General features: G+C 36.9%; 1 protein-coding gene across 1 annotated transcript in view; it reads right to left on the reverse strand.

The window, feature by feature from the left end:
* SPATA17 (spermatogenesis associated 17) overlaps window positions 1-20,030 on the reverse strand; it is a 202,334-nt gene that overhangs the window by 3,874 nt on the left and 178,430 nt on the right. The window contains exon 11 of the mRNA XM_058533896.1: window positions 1,419-1,501. Coding sequence (XP_058389879.1) covers window positions 1,421-1,501 — 81 coding nt within the window. The 3' untranslated portion in view covers window positions 1,419-1,420. The remainder of the gene's footprint in view (window positions 1-1,418; window positions 1,502-20,030) is intronic.

Genomic DNA, 20,030 nt, shown 5'->3' on the forward strand with positions numbered 1-20,030 from the left:
TTCCTTTGGAGCAGTGAGAAGGTAGATAATGCTTTCTGCATTTAACATGCTGACTTCTAAGTTCAAGTTATAGGTGGGGGAGGGGAGGCATTAACAGTAAATTTAAGGAACCTAGGTTGCTTGAATCTACTCTCTGCTCTTTCCAACAGACCTTCCCTTGGTTCTTGGTGGGGAAGGATACCTGGGGAATTCTTCTTTTTTTTTTTTTGTGAGGAAGATCAGCCTTGAGCTAACATCCATGCCAATCCTCCTCCTTTTTTTCCCCTTTTCTCCCCAAAGCCCCAGTAGGTAGTTGTACATCATAGTTGTACATCCTTCTAGTTGCTGTATGTGGGACGCCGCCTCAGCATGGCCGGACAAGTGGTGCACGTCCAGATCCCAACCGGGGCTGCCAGTAGCGGAGCGCACACACCCAACCGCTAAGCCACTGGGCGGCCCTGGGGAATTCTATCTAGCATGATTTCTCATTCCTGCCTCTTTTCCTTCGACTATAGTGATCTTTGCTGTCTTCATCCAATACTTCCTTTAAATTTGGCTGAAAATGCCAGAATACCTCCTATTAGCCTTACTTTAATTGTAATCACTTCTCTATCCTAAAACACCTTAGGCAATTACATACAGCATTCATTGAGAGCTTATTTTGCAAGCTTGGGTATCTCTGTTCTTCTCCAGACTGTAAACTTTGATAATCAGAGACCCTAGACACTATTTATTTGGAATCATCTAAAGACAACTTGTACTTCAGATAACACACATATTGAATATAGTATTTTAAACTATGTTGTCTCAATACAGTCCTGAAAAATATTTTAGATTTTGGACACTATCAATACTTTTTTTTATTGTATTGTGTCAAACTATTCATTGTATTAATTAATTTAAAGAGAAAGAGTACTTTATATTTTTGTCAATTCTATTTCTTAATGTATTTTGAGTCCGTTTTGGAGAAGAGATTTGAAAAAAAAAAAAATCCATGGTTTTGGAGGCCAGCTCTGTGGCTTAGTGGTTAAGTTCAGTGCGCTCCACTTAGTGGCCTGGGTTCATTTCCTGGGTGCAGACCTACACCACTTGTCAGTGGCTGTGCTGTGGCAGTGACCCACGTACAAAAAAATGGAGGAAGATTGGCACAGATGTTAGCTCAGGGCAAATCTTCCTCAAGCAAAAAGAGGAAGCTTGGTAACAAATGTTAACTCAGGGCAAATCTTCCTCAAGCAAAAAAAATAAAAATAAAATAAAATAAATGGTTTTTGAAAGTTGAAAACCCTTAGACTAGAATGAAAGAAATATATGGAGTTTTATTATGTATAAATATTATTATAGCATGGTTTTAAAAATGCTTGATAGTTAAGTCATTCTCATTTGATTTTCTCATGCTATTTAATATACTTTTTGAAGTACTTCTTAGCAAAAATGCATACCTTTATACAATTTGTCCGGCTTTTGAATATGATTTTCCGTACTTTGAGAAGAGATCAAATGATGGTAATACAGTTTGGAAATTCTAGGAAGAAAAAGATCAAAGATTACCACAGAGATCTTACTGCCTTTGCATTATTATTATTTTACTATAATTTATATAAGATTAAATTGCTAGATAGATATCATTTAACTGCACTTCAAATTTCCCATCATACCTTCAAATAAAACAAAATCAGCAGTTAAGTTTTATCACTTGAAAACCAGAGACACTGAAGCTATCTTAAACACGCAGTTTTTCATAGCTATGGATGGTATCCTTCAGAAGCTTTGAGCAAACGCAACGACCAGACATAGCCACTTGTCTTCAAGGAGCTCACAATCCAAATTTTTTACCTTCCCTATAAGGCCCAAGGTGACTACACTACTGGGTCCTTTTCTTTTTTTTTTTTTTTCTCCCCAAACCCCTAGTACCTAGGTGTATATTCTAGTTGTAAGTCCTTCTAGTTGTTCTATGTGAGCCACATAGAACTATGTGAACCACAGCACGGCCACTGACAGACAGGTGGTGTGATTCCACACCCGGGAAATGAACCCCGGGCTGCCAAAGCGGAGTGCACCGAACCTGGACCACTATGCCATCAGGGCTGGCTCTGGCTCCTTTTTTGACATGACTTACTTTCTTCTACATTTCCTCTCATTTAATCATCTCTAGCAACACTTCTGTTTACTGAACACATTTCCTTTCAGAGTCTTTATACTTACAGATGCCTCCAGCTAGACTCCAGTGACTCCCATGGTTCATTCTCTCCCTTCATCACACCTCTGTTCAAAGAGGCCCTCCCTGACTACAGCATACAAAATAGCACCCCTGAAACTTTCTATCACCTGAACTGGCTCTATTCTCTTTGCTAATTACCACTCTTTGATATTATATATTTATTTATTTTGTGTCCCCCATGAGACTGTAAGCTTCAGAGGGATAGGTACTTTGTTTGGTGGAAAATAAATATTTGTTGACTGAATGAATGAAAAGGGAAAGGTGACAGACCCAAGTAACTACAAGAGAGGGCTGACTGTGCTAAGTACCACAGAATTGATTCCAACGAATGTTAAAGGAGTTCAGAGGGAAGAGGGGGAAAATCATTTTTTGTTGAGTAACCAGAGAAGTAGCATTTGATTGAGGATAGAAATGAATGCTTTTCCTGCATGTTAAACAGGCAAAGTCATGAAAGAGGTAAAGTACTAAATCAACAGTGAATACTGTAAATAAATGGTCAGATATATAAAGGTATATGTTTCTCCTCGTAAAGGAGGCCTCTCCTTAATGGAGATGATTTGAGATAATGTTTTTTTCCTTAAGAAAAACTTGGAAAGAAGGACCTCTGCCCTGGGCCCACCTCTTTAGAGGGTTCACACATTATGAACACACAAAAAAGTAAATGTGTTAAAGAACATGCAGGTACCTCTGCCACTGGGGACCTGGCTGTCATCTCAACAGAGCCCCTAACCCTCAATATCTGCTTTTATGACTAATGTTCCTCAGCTTCCAGGGAAAAGCTCCATATCTGTTGCTCTTTGTTTGTGAAACAAAAGTGTAAGTGACGTGAAGGAGAGTAGGTTGTAACAGACACTGCTCTCGAGTACAAAGAGAATTTGAGTGACAACAACGCATAGATAAAAGACAAGATAATTAATTTGAATAAAACCCTGCCTCTTGGATAGCATGAATGCAATAGAAGTTTGTATAATGAGGAATTATTTCCTTGTGGTGCTGAACATTCCTATTCTTTCTCCCTTTTTATTTCAAAGTGTGATTCTAGAGGAACTCAGGAATTGACATAGTATTTGCAAGAGCTGCACATGATACAGCAGGAATACTTTGCAATACTAAATAATTTATATTACTCTTAAATTTGAACGTTTGAAGTTTAGGCATATGTGTGAAGTATGGTAGTGATTTTTTATGTTGGCATTTGATGAATGCTGAAACCTAGAACTGTCAATTGTTTTAGTTTTACAAATATATATAACAATTTAACTTTTTAAAAACTAAATGAAAAGGTTAATTTTATTTAAATGATCTTAGTTTAAACTTTTGATATTTATTAATTATATTTATTCTTCATTTTAATATAATAGATAATTCTGATTACTTAAAATAACTCATTTTTAAAACGTAAATAAGTTTAAATTTTTGTTTTTTATGTTTAATTTACACTTTTGATAAAAATATATTCAAATTGTATATACTTTAAATAGATTTATATTTTCTTTTTAAATCCAGTTTATGTCATTATTGATAATATAACAAATTAAATGAAAATCTTTCTTCCAAAAATGTAATGTCATTGGGAATGACATCATCATCATGGCAGAGTGAGCTTCTCCCATTGAACTCTCCCCCTCTAAGACACAACAAAAAGGACATTCATATTCCAACAGAAGCTATTCACACAACACAAGGGACGTCTGAGGCACCCAGGCAGGCATACATCCGAGGACTGAGGTGCTGGAATCTCCAGAGTAAGTGGAAGGAGCTGCTTTGGCTTGGCCTGTGTGCAGGCTCCAGCTGACTTGGCACCAGCAACTTCGGCCCACCGCACTCCAGTTGCAGCTTCTCTGGCCCACTGCACTCCAGTTCCTCCTTCTTTAGCCCAGCACACTCCAGTTCCAGCTTCTCTGGCCCAGCGCACTCCATTTCCAGTTTCTTCGGCCCAGCAGCACTTCAGTTGCAGCTGCTTCAACCCACCTGCACCCGAGCCCCAGCTGCTTTGGCCTAGCTGCTCTCCAGCCCCAGCTGTTTCCACGCTTCCCCTCAGCAGCCTCCATTCAGCCACACCACAGATCAGCCAGGGGCTGACAAGAGTGCCCATGGATTGAGGCAGGCCAGAATACACAGCCCTTCACCCCCACCCAGTGGCAGCAAGAGGAAACTGTGACCATATATTTTCACTATGAGGAAAGGTAAGCCAACGCCAACAGGCACCATGCAAAAATATATTAAATCTCCAGACCAAAAGGAAAATGACAAGCACCCAGAAGTCAAGCCGGAAAGCACAGAAATGTATAACCTTAATGACAGAGAATTCAAAATAGTCATCATAAAAAATCTGAATGAAATACAAGAAAACACAGACAGACAATTCAGTGAAATCAGGAGTTTCTTCACAAAAGAGACTGAAACTATAAAAAAAAAATCAGAAATCTTAGAGATGAAAAACACAATAGAGGAGATAAAGACAAATCTGGAAGCCTTAAGCACCAGAGCTGACAATATGGAGAAAACAATTAGCAATATTGAGGACAGCAATGCAGAAGTGCTCCAGAGGAAGGGGCAAGAGAACTAAGACTAAAAAGAAATGAAGAAACTCTCTGAGAAATATCCGACCCAATTAGGAAATCCAACATAAGGATTATAGGTATTCCAGAGGGAGAAGAGAGGGAAAAAGGAGCAGAGAACTTGTTCAAAGAAATAATATCTGAGAACTTCTCAAACCTGGGGAAGGAGCTGGAAATACCACTGAGTGAAATTAATAGATCTCCTAAATATATCAACATGAAAAGACCCTCTCCAAGGCATATAGTAGTAAAGCTGGCAAAAGTCAATGACAAAGAAAAAATATTAAGTGCAGCTAGACAAAAAAAAAAATAACATACAAAGGATTTCCTATCAGGCTCTCAGCCGATTTCTCGACAGAAACTTTACAGGCTAGGAGAGAGTGGAACGATATATTCAAAATTCTAAAGGACAAAAACTTTCAGCCAAGAATACTCTATCCAGAAAAATATCCTTCAGATATGATGGAGAAATAGTAACTATCCCAGATAAACAAAAGGTAAGGGAGTTCATTGCCACAAGACCCCCACTACAAGAAGTGCTCAAGAAGGCCCTCATCCCTGAGGAAAAAACAGAAAGGGGATTGAAAGTTTTGAACGAGGAGGAAAATAGGTCAACAAAACCAGAAAAATTGTATTCCTCTATCAAAATAGATTAGCAAAGACTTAATTATAAAACCAAAGATCAAGGGAAGGTAAGAACCAAGCATAAATATAACCTCATCATGTTAAAAATGAACTCACAACACAAGAAGGAATAAGATGTGACAACAATGACTTAGAAGGGGAAGAGGAAAGGGATCGAATTGACTTAGTCTGAGGGAATAAGAGGCCATCAAAAAATAGACTATCACATCCATGAGATTTTTTTATACAAACCTCATGGTAACCACTAACCAAATAATCAGAACAGAATCACACATGATAAAGAAAGAGAAAACTAAGAGAACCCCCATATAGAACTACCAAACTACGTTGGTAGTCCAAAACACATGGGACAAGAAACAAAAGAAATGCAAAAGAACCAGAAAAAGAGTGATAAAATAACAACAACAAGCCCCCATATATCAATAATTACCCTAAATGTAAATGGACTGAACTCTCCAATCAAAAGACACAGAGTGGTGGGATGGATTAAAAAACAAGATGCAACAATATGCTGCTTCCAGGAAACACATCTCAGCTCTAAAGACAAACACAGGCTCAGAGTGAAAGGAAGGAAGACAATACTCCCAGCTAATGGCAAACAAAAGAAAGCAGGTGTTGCCATACTCATATCAGACAAAGTTGACTTCAAGATAAAACAGGTAATGAGAGACAAAGAAGGGCATTATATAATGATAAAAGGGACACTCCACCAAGAAGACATATTACTTTTAAATATATATGCACCCAATACAAGAACACCAAGGTACATAAAGCAACTATTAACAAACCTAAAAGGAGATATTAACAACAACACAATAATAGTAGGGGATCTTAATACCGCACTCTCATCAATGGACAGATCATCCAGACAGAAAATAAATAAGGAAATAATGGACCTAAATGAAAAACTAGATGAGATGGACTTAATAGACATATACAGAGCACTCCATCCAAACACAGCTGATTACACATTCTTCTCCAGCGTGCATGGAACATTCTCAAGAATAGACCATATGTTGGGAAACAAGGCATGCTTATATAAATTTAAGAAGATTGAAATCATAACAAGCATCTTTTCAGACCATAATGCCATGAAGTTAGAAATCAACTACAAGGGAAAAACCAGAAAAGTGACAAAGCTGTGGAGACTCAACAACATGCTACTAAACCACCAATGGATCATTGATGAAATTAAAGGAGAAATCAAAACATATCTAGAGACAAATGAAAATGAAAATACACCATACCAACTCATATGGGATGCAGCAAAAGTGGTCCTGAGAGGGAAACTCATAGCAATAGAGGCCCACCTTAACAAACAAGAAAAAGTCCAAATAAGCAACCTCAAACTATACCTAACAGAATTAGAAAAAGAGGAACAAACAAAGCCTAAAGTCAGCAGAAGGAGGGAAATAATAAAAATCAGAGCAGAAATAAATGAAATTGAAATTAAAAAAACAGTAGAAAGGATCAATGAAACAAAGAGCTGGTTCTTTGAGAAGATAAACAAAATTGACAAACCCTTAGCCAGACTCACCAAGAAAAAAGATAGAAGCCTCAAATAAATAAAATTAGAAATGAAAAAGGAGAAATTACAACAGATACCACAGAAATACAAAAGATTATAAGAGAATACTTTGAAAAACTGTATTCCAACAAACTGGACAATCTAGAAGAAATGGATAAATTCCTAGACTCATACAATCTCCCAAAACTGAATCAAGAAGAAATAGAGAACCTGAATAGACCAATCACAAGTAAGGAGATTGAAACAGTAATCAAAAACCTCCCAAAAAACAAAAGTCCAGGACCAGACGGCTTTTCTGGAGAATTTTACCAAACATTCAAAGAAGACTTAATACTTATCCTTCTCAAACTATTCCAAAAAATAGAGGAAGGTGGAACACTTCCCAACACATTCTATGGGGCCAACATCACCCTGATACCAAAGCCAGGCAAAGACAATACTAAGAAAGAAAACTACAGACCAATATCCCTGATGAACATAGATGCAAACATCCTCAACAAAATATTGGCAAACCAAATACAGCAATACATTAAAAAGATCATACATCATGATCAAGTGGGATTTATACCTGGGACACAGGGATGGTTCAACATCCACAAATCAATCAATGCAATACACCACATTAACCAAACAAGGAATAAAAACCATATGATCATCTCAATAGATGCAGAGAAGGCTTTTGACAATATCGAACATCGATTTATGATAAAAACTCTCAACAGAATGGGTATAGAAGGAAAGTACCTTAACATAATAAAGGCCATATATGACAAACCCACAGTCAACATCATACTCAATGGGAAAAACTGAAAGCCATCCCTCTGAAAACAGGGACAAGACAAGGGTGCCCACTCTTCCCATGCTTATTCAACACAGTACTGGAGGTTCTGGCCAGAACAATCAGGCAAGAAAAAGGAATCAAAATAGGCAACAAAAAAGTGAAACTCTCGCTGTTTGCAGATAACATGATCTTATATATAGAAAACCCTAAAGAATCCATTGGAAAACTATTAGAAATAATCAACAACTACAGCCAAGTGGCAGGGTACAAAATCAACTTACAGAAATCAGTTGCATTTCTATATACCAATGACGAACTAACAGAAAGAGAACTCAAGAAGACAATCCCATTTACAGTTGCAACAAAAAGAATAAAATATCTAGGAGTAAATTTAACCAAGGAAGCGAAAGACCTGTACAATGAAAACTATAAGACACTACTGAGCAAAATCAATGATGACATAAAGAAATGGCAAAATATTCCATGCACTTGGATTGGAAGAATAAACATAGTTAAAATGTCCATACTACCTAAAGCAATCTACAGATTCAATGCAATCTCAATCAGAATCCCAAGGACATTCTTCACAGAAATAGAACAAAGAATACTAACATTCATATGGGGCAACAAAAGACCCCATATAGCTAAAGCAATCCTGAAAAAGAAGAACAAGGCTGGAGGCATCACAATCCCTGACTTCAAAACATACTAAAAAGTGATAGTAATTAAAACAGCATGGTACTGGTACAAAAACAGGCACACGGATCAATGGAACAGAATTGGAAGTCCAGAAATAAAACCTCACATCTATGGGCAGCTAATCTTTGACAAAGGAGCTAAGGACATACAGTGGAGAAAGGAAAGTCTCTTCAATAAATGGTGCTGGGAAAACTGGACAGCCACTTGCAAAAGAATGAAAGTAGACCATCTTCTTTAACCATTCACAAAAATTAACTCAAAATGGATCAAAGACCTGAAGGTGAGACCCGAAACTATAAAACTCCTGGAGGAAAATATAGGTAGTACACTACTCGCCATCAGCCGTAATGGGATCTTCTTGAATTCCATGTCTACTCAGACAAGGGAAACAAAAGAAAAAAATAAACAAGTGGGACATCATCAGATTAAAGAGCTTCTACAAGGCAAACAAAACCAGGATCAAAACGAACAGGGAACCCACCAGCTGGGAAAAAATATTTGCAAACCATATATCTGACAAGGGATTAATCTCCACAATATATAAAGAACTCATACAACTGAATAACAAAAAAACAAACAACCCAATCAAAAAATGGGCAGAGGAAATGAACAGACACTTCTCCAAAGAAGATAAACAGATAGCCAATAGGCACGTGAAAAGATGCTCAACATCACTAGTCATCAGGGAAATGCAAATCAAAACCACACTAAGATATCACCTTACATTCATTAGAATGGCTGTACTCACCAAGACAAAAGGCAACAAATGCTGGAGAGGCTGTGGAGAAGTGGGAACCCTAATCTGCTGCCAGTGGGAATGCAAACTGGTGCAGCCTCTATGGAAAACAGTATGGAGATTCCTCAAAAAATTAAAAATAGAAATACCTTATGATCCAGCTATACTACTACTGGGAGTCTACCCAACAAACCTGAAATCAACAATCCAAAGAGGCTTGTGCAGCCCTATGTTCATCGCAGCATTATTCACTGTAGCCAAGACATGGAAGCAACCGAAGTGTCCCTCAACTGATGAGTGGATAAAGAAGATGTGGTATATATACACCATGGAATACTACTCAGCCATAAAGAAAGACGAAATCGTCCCATTTGCAACAACATGGATGGACTTGGAGGGTATTATGTTAAGTGAAATAAGCCAGAAAGAGAAAGACAAACAGGGCATGATTTCACTCCTATGTGGAAGATAAACCAACACATGAACAGATAGAACTGTTTTGTGGTTACCAGGGGCTATGGGGGTGGGGGTGGGCACAAGGGGTGGAGGGATGCACTTATATGGTGACTGATAAACAATAATGTACAACAAAAATTTCACAATAATAAAAATAGTTATTCTGCTGAAATAAATGCAAGGAAAATAAATTATACAGCATACATAATTATGCATAACTTATATATGTCTTTATTATTCATCCAAACACTATAGATCCATCAACAGATAACTCTGTCATGGCAACAATTAATAAATTCTGTTGTCTTTGATATTTTCTCAACTTTCAGTCTTTATTTTACCTATAGTTTTTGATGTTGTTGTTATAAAGGTATTTTTATTAAGGTAGGACAACACAGCATATTTTATTTAACAGTTAGCTTGATTTATAACTTTTAAATCAGACATCTGATATGTGGCCTCCATTGCTCTTGTCTAATGTTCTGTAAATGGGAGGGGTGGGATTGCTCTTCATACACTTAGACACCTATGCAATTGACCATCAGCCTCTTCTTCTCTAGACACAGAGTGCTCTTCCTTCAAAGGCTTTACTTTCCAACCTTCCAAAATCCTCTTTGCATCTGTCTTCTAAACCACTTCCACATTCTGAACATCTTTCTAGAAGTAGCAGTTACTCATCTGGACTCTGGTTTCTGGTCCAATATGTAGAGTTTGGAACTCATCACTCCCAACATAACTACAGGAAACAAGATCAACAAATTTCAAATCAACAACTCTTCTTAGGTTGATCAGAGAATTACAGTCACACGGCAAATTGCTGCCCTGAAGACAGGCAAGACACACAAGCAGATATAGAGAATCACAACTTACCAGGAGCAGAAGCTCAGGAAGAGAAGCACACTGCTGAAGCCAATACAGAAACAGCTTCGACTGTAATTGACAAATTGCTGGTGGCTCAGTGTGGAGTAGCTTGACAGTTAAGAACAAACACTAAGGGGGATCAGTCTTAATGAGGGGCTCCCACATTTTTCTGAGTTTTACTACCAGGAGCCCTACCAGGTTCTTACTGTGAACCTCACCCTTGCTTTCAGCAGAGGCAGGGGAAAAGTAGCCATCCTGAAACACTCCCAGAGCTCTCTGTTCTTCTTAACAAGCCCTGCCCTCAGGTGAAATTATTTTACTAGACTTTGGGTATCACCAAAGTCTAATTGATCCAAGGAAAGGGAAATACCCAGCTAAGGCTTACTAAAAGACTGAAACCTAATCATAGGACTACAGAACACTTCCCCTCCACCCAACTTACTGCCACATCAGTAAGGCTCCTGTATAATAGCAGGGGATGACAGCCAAGATAATTGCAAGCCTGAGACCCTACTTTAAAAGTTTCTAGGGACAGCAAAAGAAAACAAGGGAGACAAGAAAAAGGACACTAAAGAAAATTTTAGCTCTGACACCACAGCTATAGCAAACAGTAAACAGCCTAACTCCTAGGCAGAAAATCACAAAAGCTCACACTAAAGGCCCATGTACCTTAGTTCTTTTTACCTGATACATCATGTCCAGTGTCCAACAAAAAATTACAAGTCATGCTAAAAGGCCAAAAAATTTTAAAAATAAATAAAACCAACATCTGAATAGACAAGCCAAACATCAGAAACCAGACTCAGGTATGGCAGAAATTTAGGAATTATCAGACTGGAGACTTAACTATGATTAACATGCTAAGGACTCTAATGCAAACAGTGGACAACATGCAAGATCTGACAGGTAATGTAAGCAGAGAGATGGAAACTCTAAGAACCAAAGGAAACACTAGAAATCAAAAAAACTGGACATGGCAGAGGAAAGAATCAGTGAGCTTGAAAATATGTCAATAGAAACTTCCAAAACTGAAACTCAAAGAGAGAAATGAATGGAAAAGATGGGACAGAATATGCAAGATATGGAACAGATACACAAGAACCGTGAGACAATTACACTAGATGTAACATACGTGTAATGGGAATATCGGAAGGAGAAGAAAGAAAAGGAGGAATGGAAGAAATATTTGAAATAATAATGGTTGAAATTTTCCTAAATTAATGACAGACATGAAACTACAGATTCAGAAAGCTCAGAGAACATCTGAAATTTATACCTAGGCATGACATATTCAAACTGCACAAAATCAAATACAAAGAAAATATCTTGAAAGAAGACAAAAGGAAAAGAACACTTTACATACAGAGGAACAAGAATAAGAATTACACTAGACTTGTCCTCAGAAACCATGCAAGCAAGAAGAGAGTGAAGTGAATAAGAGATTATTGAAAGAAAATAATCACCAACCTAGAATTCTGTATCCAGCAAAATTTTCCTTCAAAAGTACAGAAGACTTGCAGACAAACAAATATTGAGGAAATTTGTCACCAGCAGACCTACCTTGCAAGAAATGTTAAAAGGAGTTTTCAGAGTAAAGGAAATGACAAAAGGTTAGACACTTAGCTCTACATGAAATGAGGAGCATTAGAGAAGAAATAAATGAAGGTAAAATAAAACCTTTTATTTTTATTTTTCTTAATTGACCTTACAGATAAGATATCTGTTATCTGAATATCTTGTTCAAAATAATAATCACAACAATATAAGCAGTGATTATAGCTTATGGATAAGGTAAGTGAATGATAGCAATGTTATAAGGGATGGGAGGAAGGAATTGGGAATAATCCGTTATAAAGTACTTGAACTACCCATGAAACAGTATAATGTTATTTGAAAGTGGAATTGGATTCGTCGTAAATGTGTATTCCAAACTCTAGAGCAACCACTAAAAAAATTTTTTAAAAGAAGTATAAGTGATAAGCTAAGAAAGGAGAGAAAATGGAATCATATAAAATGTTGAATTAAAACTAGAGAAGCCTGAAAGAGTAGAAGGCAAAAACAAGAACAAAAAATAAAAAACCAACAAAAAACAAGGCAATGAATGGAAAACAGTTACAAACATGGTAGATATTAATCCAATTATATTAATAATCACTTTAAATGTGAATGATCTAAATATACCAATAAAAGGCAGAGACTGTAGATAAAAAACAAGATCCAACTATCCGCTGGCTACATGAAACTCACTTTAAATTAAAAAAACAAAAACAGATTAAAAGTAAAGGGATGGAGAAAGATATACTATGCTAACATTAATCAAAAGAAAGCTAGAGTAGCTATATTACTTCCAGACAAAACAGGTTTCAGAGTAAAAAATTTATCAGGGATAAAGACAGGCAGAGGTCAATTCTCAAAGAAGACATAACAATCCTTAATGTGTATGTGCCGAGCAACTGAGCATCAAAATACAGGAAGCAAAGGGCTGGCTTACTGGTTAAGTGTGCATGCTCCATTTCGGCAGCCCAGCGTTCGCAGGTTTGGATCTCAGGCGTGCACTGACACACCGCCTGTCAAGTCATGCTGTGGTGGCATCCCATATAAAGTAGAGGAAGATGGGCACAGATGTTAGCCCAGGGCCAATCTTCCTCAGCAAAAAGAGGAGGATTGGCATTGGATGTTAGCTCAGGGCTAATCTTCCTTACCAAAAAAAAAAAAAATACAGAAAGCAAAAACTGATAGAACTGCATGGAGAAATAGACAAATTTACTATGGTAATTAGAGACTTCAACACTCCTTTACAAGTAACTGACAGATCCAGCAGGTAGAAAATCAGTAAATCAGTAAGGATACAATTGAATTGAAGAGAACTATCAATCAATTAGATATAATCTATAATAATATAGATTCCTTCATCCAACAATAGCTGACGCATTCTTCTCAAGTTCACTTGGAACATTCGCTAAGATAGACCACATTCTCATCCATAAAATATACCTTAACATATTCAAAACAATAGACGTCATACAAAGTATGCTCTTAGACCACAATGAAATTAAACTAGAAGTCAATAACAGAAAGATACCTGAAAAATCTCAAAATATTTGGAGATTACACAACACACCTCTAAACAACACATGGGTCAAAGAAGAAGCTTCAAGAAAAATAAAAAAAATTTCAAACTAAATTAAAATTAAAATACAACCTCACAAAGTTTGTAGGGTGCAGCAAAAGTGGTGCCTAGAGGGAAAATTATAGCATTAACTGCATATAGTAGAAAAGAAGAAAGACCTAATATCACTAATCTAAGCTTCCACTCTAGGAAACTAGAAAAAGAGCAAATTAAATCCAAAGTAAGCAGAAGAAAATAAAATAAAATCAGAGCACAAATCAATGAAATTGAAAATAGGAAATCAATAGAGAAAATCAACAAAACCAAAAGATAGTACTTTGAAAAGATCAATAAAATTGATAAACACCTAGTCAAGCTAAGAAAAAAAGAGAGAAAACATAAATTACTAATATCAGAAATGAAAGATGGACCATCGTTACTGATCCAATGGGCATTGAAAGGACAATAAAGGAATATTATGAACAACTCTATGCTGACAAATTTGATAACTAAGTTGAAATGGACCAATTCCTTGAAAGACACAATCTATCAAAACTCACACAAAGAGAAAGAGATGACCCGAATAGGCCTACCTCTATTTTAAAAATTTAATCAACAATAAACAACCCTCCAAAACAGGCCTAGATGATTTTACTGGTGAATTCTACCAAACAAGAAAGAAATGATACCAGTCCTTGATAATTTGCTCCAGAAAATAGAAGCTTCCTACAGGAAGCACTTCCTAACTCACTCTATTTCACCAATTATAAAATGGGTTCAAAATCTATCTCATAGGGTTGTGAGGATTGAACATGATAAAACATCTGACACTTAGCACTAGTACTTTCTTCCCCTTCCCTTCAATAGTGAAAGTCTATTCATATTCTACCCACCATGTTTTTTCAAAAATCAAATTAAATAAATTCCATTGGCATCTATGGGAGACTAATTATGGTGCAATCATGTAGTGAAACAGGACTCAAAGAGTTTTGATCATATCCTCCATCAGTAAAAATATTTTGAGTAAGCACTCTCAATATATGTCTAGTTATTTGTGCTAAATTATATATGTGTAATACTGTGGTAGTATAATACAATGTTAAATAGATATACAAATGAGGTAAAAATAAATAGAAATAGAAATTCTAATTTTTTTCCTTCATTCCTATGGATCTTGGGTACTTAATTTTGGATTCCTCCAATATAATGAATGAAGCATCACTTAATTCTGTGTTATAATTTCATCTGCATTCCACTAACATTTGAGCATCTACAGTGTATCAGTACTATGCTAGCTAGCTTCCAACTAATGGTAACCAAAACTTAGTCATGTCTTCCCAGGAGCCCTCACAGGGTTGTGTAAGAGTCAGATAACTGGCATTTATACTTGTGTAGATAAAAAAGGATTGAATCTTTGAGAAATACACTCTACATCCCCTAAAATAAAATCTTTCAGAAATTCTTTATCACTCTTATTTTTTTATTTAAAACCCAACATTCTTACTTGGCCCTAGTCAACCAATAACTGTTACCTCTGAGATAGGAATAGGTGAATATCCCATTAAGATAGCTTTGGTTTTGGGAAATATCTGGTGCTGGTTCTCATTTGTTTGAAATTTGCCTCTAACACATAAAACAGGCCACTCTGCCATGGTAAGCCATTTATGAGCTCAAGAGAACCACCTGCACAACACACGTACAGTGTCACTTTTTAAATGGGGGTGGGGGATGGTATTTATGAAAAATAACCTCATCAAGAAAAAGCACTGGGGATGGTAATTCTTAATCCTGCCACAGTCCTTGCTTGCCAGAGCAGACAGCTTTTGCTATTAGGATGCCCAGCCAAACACAAATAATCCACTGCCAAAATGAGTTCCTTGGGACAATTTAGGAGTCTTTGGAAGTGAACGGTGCTTTGAGCTGGAATGCAGCCCAGGTGCATTTTCAAACCCAAGTCAAAATGACAAAGAGCAAATTCCCTGGGCCACTCACCCCCTAAATGTAGGATTACTGTAGGTTGGCAGCTGCGCTGTTTATCTAGTTATTTAAGGCTTTCCGCCCGATACTCACAACTGAGCACTTAAACCACCAGCTTCAGTATTGGTAAGCAGGACAGTGCCGACACCATAGCTGACAAAACTTCTGGGATTAGAGGGACAAGATGGAAATCAAGGGTCGTGCACACACTGTTGAGCTTAAAATCGTTTTTACGTATTCAGCTCCAAAGTACTGCAAAGATTTTTCTCTTAGAGCTAAAAAAAAAAAAAGAGAGAGAGGGTTGCAAGAACTTTTAGCTGAATACTAAATACTATTTGAATTGAAAATATTTCCTGATTGAGACCACAGTTAAGTTTGGCTAGCCCTTGGGATTTTCCATAGTCTTCAAATGAGAATTCACAGGCAGGTTTAAAAGATCACCTGGCATTATTCCTGCCCAATCAAATTTTGCTCTCATTACATGTAGAAGACTCTGTGATGGCATGAGCATGAAAGAATATATGGGCAATTGTTAACAATTGTAGTTGGGTTGTAGGAGTCATTCTCTTCTTTCTGTTCACTCCGAGCTTTCAGGAACACATCCTAAAGCATCCTCTATTATTTCTATTCTCTGAATTCCATAGATTTGGGATTTATCGTATATTCTTTCAATTAAACCATTTGGACATGTTTGCGAAGAAACAGATTTTAGCTGACATTGAGTGGATGATACGTTGTCCATCTGAAACTAAAAGGAAAGCAAGTTCATTGGTATATTATGTTATGCTCAGAGTTTCATTGATGGTATTTGCAAAGGCTGCTTGAAAACTTCTTAGGACCTCTGTTCTGACACAGTATTGCTTTGGAGCCAAGCTGTCCAGGTTTGAAATCTAGCTTTACTCTTAACGGCTTTGTGAGCTTCGACAACTTATTTAGGCTCTGAAATGCTTGTATCCTCATTTGAAAGACAGAGATGAAATAATATGAAAATAATACCTTACTCACACGGTTGTTACAATGATTATGAGAGTTTCCACTTATAAAGCATTTCAAATAGTGTCCAGCATATACAAGTACTTAATAAGTATTAGCTATTTTCAACTAAGAAACTCTCAAATACCCTTATTCTTTTGGAAATCGTTGTGGATGAATAATCCTAAATAGTTGCTTATTCAAAGGTCATTTATATTTGACTTTGGTATACGCATTCCTACTTTCATTTCTATGTGGGTACATCTACATTCTAAAGCTATATATTTGAGTCTCTATTGATTTTTTCCATTGTTGTACATCTTTCTTCTTCTTAATAGTTTTATCTGTCTTTCTCTTATTTAGTTCATGCTCCTCCTCCATCTTTACAGCCTTGGCTATAAATGCACAGGTGAGAAATGGCAGGCAAGACATGTAAACTGAAGGATAAATAATGAGGTTTCTTGTCTGATCTGTTCATTGTACTATAGTGGATAAGTATTACTGCCATACTAAAAGAGATACAAGATATTAAGATATAGCAGAAAGAATAGATCTAGGTATAGAAATAGAGATGTACATATTAAATGTGGCCTTAACTGTTTTAATTTCAACTGAAAACAATAAGAATGTCATCTAAATAAAAGTCACTGAAATGGAACGTCCAACTAGATACAATGGTGTGGTGAGAATGATCCGTAGCCTGTTAGTTGGTTTGATAACAAAGCTAATGATACCAGGGTAAGAGGTTCCATTAACATTATTTTCACATACAAAGACAGCCCTTGTTAAACAGAGGAAATGCTGTATAAAACTGGCACTAAAGGGAAGTTTGGGCTTGCATATGGTGACTGTACTGGAAAATATGCTGCAAAAATGTTCAGAGAGCATATCAGAATGGCTTAAGGAGAACCATTTAGAGTGGGGAATAACAACTGAAACCAGCATTGTGATGTTCCTAAGTACTAAGTGTTTCTTAGTAGGAAAGAAACTGAATGCCTCTAAGTAATTAGGTACTCCAAGAAAATTCTCACAGGGGGAATATAACTGCTAAAAGACAGGCCACGTTGTTTTCACAGTTGTATTCCCAGGGTTTAGCACAGGGTCTGGTATAAAGTAGAGGCTTGAAAAATATTATTTAGTCAAAGGAATGACTGAATAATGAATAAACAGACTTTGTCCTGGGAAAACCATGAATCTGTTCAGAGGTTGAGTCTTCTGGAATAGCATATCTTTACTTTCTCGTTCAACCGCATCACTCTAGAAACCAAGAGGAGGAGATAGAAGTTGTATGTCCTGGACTCCAACATCAAGAGAGTCCTCCCAAAGTCTACTCTACACTCTGAAACTGTTCCTTTCTCCAGTTAGTCCAGCTAGTAGATACTATGCCCAGATCCTTCTGTACCTTCAGTAACTTGAATCTAAAAATATTTGGGGGAGAGACAGAGAATCAGGAGAGAGAAGGAGAGAGAGGGCCAGAGAGAAAGAGAGAGCATAAAGCAGAGAAAAAGTGAGTAACATATTTATCTGTGATTCTATGAGGAATGAGGAGGGGGGCTATATCTGCCTGTCCGTTGTATTGCCAGTACCATCCCAGTGCCTGAAACATATCAGGATTCAACAAATCTTGGTTGAATAGAAATATAGGACTACTCATGGTGACCCTGTTTTGCAAGGACGATAATGCCTACATTCATCAGTAAATAGGCTATAAGGATGTGTTCAATGATGACTTCTTTATAAGAACAATGTCACCATTGATCCTCATTATTCAGATTCCTATTTGCAAGTTCACTTACTTGCTAAAATTTATTTGTAACCCCAAAATCAATACTCACAGTACTTTCACAGTCACTCATAGACATGAGCAGAGAGGTGAAAAATTTGAGTCTCCTAATACACACATCACACCCGAGGCCTGCCTTCTCATGTGCTATTTAGTGCCCCCTTTTTCACATATATGTGCTTTTTGTGGGTGATTTCACCATTTAAAATGGAGAAGTGCTGTCTAGTGTTCCTAAGTGCAAGAAGGCTACTATGTGCCTTATGGAGAACGTACATTTGTATGAGAAGCTTCATTCAGGCAGGAGTTATCGTGCTGCTGGCCATGAGTTCAATGTTAATGAAACCGCAGTATATAGTGAATAAAGAGCCTTTAAACAGAAACACACATAAAACAAGGTTACATATGGATTAGTTGGCAAACATGTTGACCAGAGGCTCACAGGAACCTAACCCTGTATTTCCCCTAGGAGAAATGGTTCAGTATTCACTGATTCAGTGTTCACGGTGACTTTATAGAACATAACTAGTACAAATGCAAGAATCAATTGTATATATATATAAAATATAGTCAAGCTCTATCACGACACACTCACTGTTGCACGAATTTGTATTTTCTACTAGAATATTACAGATATCATGCCTCCTAGCAAACAAACAACACAGAACAAACAAATAAATGAATGAGAACATGAATACATAAACTAATGGATTCAAAATATTGCTTTATACTCTTTAGGGGGTGGGTAGTAAATAACTCTCTTCATGAATACTAACCACAGATAGATTATAACCTGAAATTTTAGTTTTATAAGTAGTTTTCATTTCAGTATAATTTCTCTGAGGCTAAAAATAAGATAAAGTATAAACGAAGTGTTAATAAACAGAATTCTTATAACCCTCTACTAAACCTAGATTTTCATACTATCATTAGGAATTATCATGTTTGTCTTTCTGCTCTTTTGGAAGAATTGGTTTTTAAACATTCATTTATTTGCTCACTCATTCTTTCTTTCTTTCAAAAAACATTGAGTGCCTACTTATGCCAAGCACTCTTGTAGTCAGTGAGGATACAGTGAGGAAAAGTCAGGCAAAAATTCCTGTCTTCATGAAACTTAAATTTCTAGTGAGCAGAGACATACAATAAGCAAATAAATAAGACAGATAATAATAAGCGCAGTGAGGGATCAGAATTTGCCACCCCAAAATGTGTCTCTTCAGCTTGTTTACCTTTTAAGAACAAAAAAAAATCAGAAAAAAACTTTGGCTTTCCCACTAACTGCCTAAAAGAATTTAAGCTACACAGCCTGTCTCAGGAAGGAGCTATCACCATAGAAAACTCTGGGGGTGGTAGACTGGGAGGAACCTTGTGAGGCTCACTTTTGTCAAAGTTCTCTCTCTCTCTCTCTCATCACATTGTCTATAGATGGCCCAACAAACATTTGTTTACCAAATCTTTGCTTTTCCATCGCCATGTGAATTGCCTTCCTCCCCTTTGAAGTCCCAAACCACTACCCTCAACATCCTCCCTTCTCTTAGCTAAAAATGATATTTAAGGTGGTGGCTTCTGCCATTTTGGTGAGTTACTCAGTTTTCCTGGGTTTCTCCCATGTGCACGTTATTAAACTTTGTTTGATTTTCTCCTGTTATTCCGTCTCATGTTGATTTACTTCTTAGATCAGTCAGAAGAACCTGGAGGGTAGAGGAATAGTTCTTCCTCCCCTACACT

Source organism: Diceros bicornis, chromosome 38 (assembly GCF_020826845.1).
Source record: "Diceros bicornis minor isolate mBicDic1 chromosome 38, mDicBic1.mat.cur, whole genome shotgun sequence".
Lineage (NCBI taxonomy): Eukaryota > Metazoa > Chordata > Mammalia > Perissodactyla > Rhinocerotidae > Diceros > Diceros bicornis.